Genomic DNA, 6373 nt, shown 5'->3' with positions numbered 1-6373 from the left:
TATCTTATTTTTTTAAATATTAAGATTATTTGCCTACTGAGTAGGAGAACTAAAAGAAATAATAAAATAACAAACCTAACAAAAATTGATTCCAAAGACCCTTCCTTGGAGATTCTGATTCTGGAATGGAGCTCTGATATCCAGACTGAAAAAGGTCCCCAGGTGATTCTGCCACAGATGGTTTTTAGTACTTAGGAAAACTGTATACAGCATCTCTAGTTTTTTTTTTTTTCCACAAGTAAAGTGGGGTCACACGAATTAATTATAAGAAATTAGAAACTTTGTTATTAGGTCTTTAGAGGAAAACCAAGATTCGAATCTAGCTTTATCATTTGTGAGTAACCCTGGACAAGTTACTGAACCCTTTTGAGGCTAAGTTATCTTATATTTAATAAGTGCCTGTTCCTCTTTTTTAAAGGTTGTTGTGAGGATGAAATGAGACATTGTATGTAAAATATTTAGCAAAGTGACTACTACATTGTAAGTAATCAATAACCGTTAGCTATTTGGGTTGGGTTTGATTGAATTTCAACTCTGCTATAAAAAAGTTATTTTGAATGGGATCCTGTGATATTATATTGATTAAGCTTACTTTAACTGCTATTTTCTTTTTCTATTTGTTAAATCATTCTTTCTCCACAAAACTTGGCCTGAACTTACAGGACTATACACTCACACTAAAAAACCAAATCAAAATCAAATCCAAAGGTATAGCAAAGATTAAGTCTTCATCTAATTCTTGCTCCACTCCTCAGAGGTTAACTACTACTAAGCTTATTTGTATTCCCTGAGACTGCCTATATATAATTAAAACTAGCTCCACAGAATTTTTTTATCTAAATAAATGAGCTTACACTATTCTTAATGTTTTGCAACTTCCTTTTTTCACTTAATCTATTCTAGATATCTTTCTATCAGTACACCCTAACTCTTTAAAAGCTGCCCAGTATTCTATCGGGTAGTTGGACTGTAATTTACTTCACCATTCTCCTATTGAGAAACTTGTTTCATTTTATCCTGTTACCGACACTATTGCAAAAACCCTTGTATGTGTACATCTGTGTACCTGTGATTACAGCATAGGACAAATTCCTTAAAGTGGAATTATTAGATCAAAGGGTATAGGCATTTCAAATTTGAAAGATAGTTGCTAGATTACTCTAAGTACAGTATGAAGGATTTAGATTAAAATAGACAATATGTCAATACATATTCTTTGTGCAACTGTATGAGAACAGCCAAGGGATAAATTCTTAGAAGTGGAATTGTGGGTCATTGTATATGCATGTAGAATTTGAAAGATATTGCTAAACTGTCCTTCATAAAGACTAAAATAATGGACATACCACCTATTATATCAATTGTTGGCGAGTGTTGATTTTTTCTAAGATCTTCACTGTCAAACTTTGTAATCCTCTTAATCAGTTTGTCAATTTCTCAAGGATCTTTGTTTTGATGTGTTCCAAAAACTTTCCTTAGTTTAACATTTATCTTCTGACTTTATTTAAAGTACACATTTTAAATGATAGCTATTTTATGTTACGTTTAGAAATATTTTCTCTAATAGCATCTGCACTTTGTTTTCTAAATTTTAGATTGTACTTTAAAGCTACTTACATCCTGCTACTTACCAAGAATTAATCCCATGACAAATGTTTTAAAGTGAACTGGGTCATAGATCCATACATATACCTAGAAGAATCAAGAAACTTTGGTGCTTAAAAGTTCTAAGGTCACATTAGAAGGTAATGCTTAATTCTTTATTTTAGGTACCCTGAGGCAGTCATCAACCTCTTAACACATGAGAAATACTTTCTAAGGTAAACGAATTCCAAAGACCTTTTCCTTCTTCAGTAGTAGTGGTTCTTTTGGGATCCATTCAGTTGGAAAATGATTACAAGAAAACTATAAATTCTGTAATGAACTTTGTAGATTTGTATGTACTTACATGCATTTAACAATTTGTCCATGTGTTTAAATCATTATATATTCAACTGAAAGAGCAGCAATTGTCAACCTTTTGTCCCTAATGTAACAATGTTTGGGCTAACACAGTTAAGACAGATTCCAACCAGGCTCTATCACAGATCCAGTAGCTCTCAACTTCACCCTTTTGTCTCCTACTGGTAAGACATGAAGAACCATTATTAAAGATAATGCTTGGTGAACATAAAGATTCTATCACTCCCTGGCTAATTTCACTGCCCACTCATCCATGGAGGGTCAATAGCCCATAAAATGCGAACCACTGCTTCAAAGCTTAATTTACTTTTATCAGGCTATTATTTTATACAATAGGAATTTATTTCATCATCCATAAAACTCATAGTTTTACCTCTTGCTTTCATCTCTCAGTTTCTACAAATAATAGTACTCTTCCATTTCCTAGTTCTACATTGACCAGAACTCTTTAGTGTCTTTCCAACTAGGTTCTCTATTTCTAACAGCTGGGGTTCCACTTCAAACCCCTTCCTATTTCACTCTACACATTTTCCTTAGGAATCAGATCCATGGACATTACTTCTGCCAGTTTCCATTCTAAAAAGATATGTTTTTTAAAATAGACATTTCCCAACTTTAAAAGTTACGGAGTGCATGCTGCTTTCTACAGAATAAAATCTAGCTTTTATATGATAGCAAACACCCATGCTTTTGCTCAGGCTGCTTCTTTCCCTAATATACCTATAACTCCTTCTTGGCAATCTGCCAGTCATCCTTCAAGGCTCAGTTTGAGTGTCCAGGGTCTCCAGACCCTCCTTATACTTTCATATTAAATTAACTATTCCTAATTGGTGTTCTCACACCGTTAACACTTACCACACTGTAATATACTAACATGTTTAAATGCTTTTATCTTTGCTAGGCTATAAGAGCTTCCTAGCAAAGAATTTTATTGTACTTATCATGCTATTCCTAGCACCTATACAAATGTCTGGCATATAGCTAATGCTCAATGTTTAACTGAGGGTATCTGAGTTCTCACGTGAAAAAAGACCTACGGTCTTCTCTTATAGCAGTTCTTTACTGGCGGTTTATATCAGAATCACCTGAGGACACTTTATTACAGATATATAACCCTCCCCCCCATCACACACTAGATATTCTCATGTAAGTTTGTCTGGAACGACCCTTGAACACATATTTTTGAAAAGCTGTCCCAGAATTTCAAACACATAGCCCTAGGAGCCACTACTTTACATACGTTACTTTTGTATAGGTATAGCAAAAGGGCTATGTCTTGAAATTCATAACAGTTCAATGGCTAGTATATAACTAAATTTTATGTATTGGTTAAGTGACTAAATTAAGTAGTCTCCATGGAAGGCTACCACCATACAAATCTCCCATTACAAAAGATACAATAAAAACCATCTCCTCAAGCAAAGCATCAAGTAGTTTTGAAAATTTTAGGCTCCTGATGTGATGTGTCTGACTATGTATTGTATAAGGGAGACCAGTAGGTGTCCCCTATTAACCATTCTGCTGGTTTTCTGTTGATAATAATGGAAACCCTACATTTTAGCTGGGCAAATAATCACCTAGTATAAAAAGTGCATTTCTGTGAGTTTACTTCAGGTGAGCATGACCTTGTGATTAGGTTCTGGACAATGGAATCCAAGCAAAAATGAAACTGTCAGGTTCCTGGGCAGTGCCCTTAGGATGATCTCCTTAAAGAGGAGGCAGGTTCCTCACTCTCCTTTCCTCTTTTGGATGCAGATATGAGGTTGGCAGTCATTTTGGACCACGAAGTAATGTTAGCTAGAAGCCTCACAAAGAGGAGAAAAGATAGAAAGAGCTGGGGTCAACCATGGAGCTGCCCATCTGTAGTGCTTACCTCTAGATTTCATTGATGAGAAAGAAATAAGCATCTATTTTTGTATTAAGGCACTGTCATTTCAGGTTTCCTATCACACACAGCCAAATCTAATTCTGACTTTTTAAAAATCTAAGTTCAGAGAAATTATGGACTTTTAAAAATACAGTAGCTTTATATACTTAAATGCATGATTATATTTATCTAAATGACTTATTAGTGAAGTCATTAGAAACTTATTTCTAAAAACTTCTCTGGAAAACTAGATTTCTAATTATAGGCTAAATACTCTCACCTCATTTCCATCCAGAAAAACTTGATCATCATGTGGCTCAAGTTTGAATTTTTTCTTAGTTTCCTTCTTTTTGGGAGTGCCTGGAGTTTCCTCCTATAAAAACACAAGTTGAATTAGAAGAAGTAACACAAGCAAGCAAAAAAACCCAATATGACATTCATACAGTCAATAAATGTTTACTATTCGTAACACAGAAATAAAACTTCTCAACAATAGTATTTATAATAACCCTAATACGGTTATCTCAAGTGGCTGTTGCATATTTTAAATGTGTTCATATGCCATGTGTGTGCATGATTTTTATTTTTATTTTAGTTGAACTCACTTTTTTTGATTCTTCCTTTTCACCATCTTTTTTTTTCTCTTTTTCCTTTTTTGTCTTTTCATCCTTTACATTTTCTTTCTTGCTCTTTTTATCTTCTTCTTTTCCACTTTCAGCTTTTCCTTTATCTTTTTCTTTCTTTATGTCCTTATCATACTTCATTTTCATTACTTTTAGTGCCCGGTGAAAAAATTGCTTCTTTAAAAGCCTTTGGAAAAAAAAAATGTATGACATTCCATTCCCCATCGATTATACAGATAAAGACTAAAAAGCAAAAGTATCAAGACCTGAATAAAATGAGCAAAGGAAAACATAATTTGGCAGCTCATAAGAGAAATCACAACTAATAAGCCCATGGAAAAATAGTCAACTCCACCAATAATCAAATAATCTTATAGCCAATTATATAAAACTTATCAAACCTCAATGATATTTAATTTTCATTTTTAACTGTATGATTTAGGTATAAAAGAGATTATAGGTTTGAGATTATCCATATAAAGCTTCTCTCTGGGTTCATTAAGAGTAATCAAGCTGGGCATAGTGGTGGTATGCCTGTAATCCTATCCACTCAAGAGGCTAAGGTGGGAGGATTGCTTGAGGCCAGGAGTTGGAATCCAGCAGCCTGGGTAACTTAGTGAGAGATCCTATCTTTACAAAAAAAAAAAAAAAAGGCCGGGTGTGGTAGCAGGCATGTGTGCCTATAATCCTAGCTACATGCAGGATCACTTGAGCCCAGGAGTTTGAAGCTACAGTGAGCTATGATCATGCCACTGCACTCTAGTCTGGACAACACAGTGAGATCCTGTCTCTTAAAAAAGGTGGGCGGGGCAGGGGGGAGAAATAAACAATTTAAGAAATGTTAACAGATTAAAAGTATGTCCACAATTTAATTGATCCAAATGTCTTTTTAGCTGTCTTTCTTGATGTTATTTTTTCCTACCTCTACTTCATTATTCAGTCTGGCAGTATAATCAAGTATCTTCAAGTAAGTAATGAATAATGAAATATACTAAAGTAAGATTTCTGGACACTGAAAAGGACTCTAAGATCAAATTGAAAAATGTGCAATATATTTGGCAAAACACTATGTATTCCTAGTTTCACTAATTTCTCTCTAAATACCTTGTTCTTCTCCCTCTTTAGCAATTATTATTATTATTATATTTTTACATTCTCACCTCAGGACATTCACGCCGGCTGTTCCTTTCACCTAGAATGCTCTTCCCCCAAATAACCATGCCCTTTTGTTTCACTCTCTCACTTCCTTCAAGTTTTCCCTCACCCACAACCTACCCTGTTTAAACTATAAGCCTGCTCCCATCCTCTCTCCTTTCCTATCCATAGCACTTATCTTTTAACTCACTATATAATTTGTTATATAAGTTTGCTCCTTCACTAGACTGTAAACTGCTTAATGGTGCTTTATTCATTTTTTAATCTGACTCCAATTAAGTCAATGTTTTCCTCTTTAACCCTATAATCCTATTCAAGAAATTGGGTTGCCCTTACACCTTAGTCATCTAAAAGCTACTTTTCCAAATCTCATGTTCCAGTTTCAGAGCTCCTGATTTGTTTCTTCATTTCTGCCTAGATAATGTACAAATACCACAACATAATCTAGAAACTAGGTCTCACTACCACTGTCTGTGCCTGCTAATAATGGTGACTATCTACCTTTCTACCTATACCTCACTGGTGCCTGTTCTAGCATATCACTTGTTAACTAGATGCTTCCCTCCTGCACAGATAATCACTTCTTTCTGTCATTCTGTTGGGCCTCTGAAGCACCTGTGTTTTACCTGCTTGGCTGGGCTTTCATCTGATGTCTAATTAGGTATAGGCCATGAGCATTTCCACAAAGCCAACTTCTACGTTTCCTCATTTGGCCCATTCTACTTGTTCATAAGACCTATTGCTTAATTATAATTGCTTAATTATA

General features: G+C 34.7%; 1 protein-coding gene across 1 annotated transcript in view; it reads right to left on the bottom strand.

Moving 5' to 3' along the window:
- SEC62 (SEC62 homolog (S. cerevisiae)) overlaps nt 1-6373 on the bottom strand; it is a 24364-nt gene that overhangs the window by 7058 nt on the left and 10933 nt on the right. Inside the window, exons 3-5 of the mRNA XM_012640165.1 lie at nt 4435-4641; nt 4110-4202; nt 1632-1692 (exon numbers count right to left, since the gene is read on the bottom strand). Coding sequence (XP_012495619.1) covers nt 1632-1692; nt 4110-4202; nt 4435-4641 — 361 coding nt within the window. The remainder of the gene's footprint in view (nt 1-1631; nt 1693-4109; nt 4203-4434; nt 4642-6373) is intronic.

The sequence above is a fragment of the Propithecus coquereli genome, unplaced genomic scaffold, assembly GCF_000956105.1.
Source record: "Propithecus coquereli isolate 6110/MARCELLA unplaced genomic scaffold, Pcoq_1.0 Scaffold15, whole genome shotgun sequence".
Taxonomy (NCBI): domain Eukaryota; kingdom Metazoa; phylum Chordata; class Mammalia; order Primates; family Indriidae; genus Propithecus; species Propithecus coquereli.
This window is presented reverse-complemented; position numbering and strand designations above follow the sequence as displayed.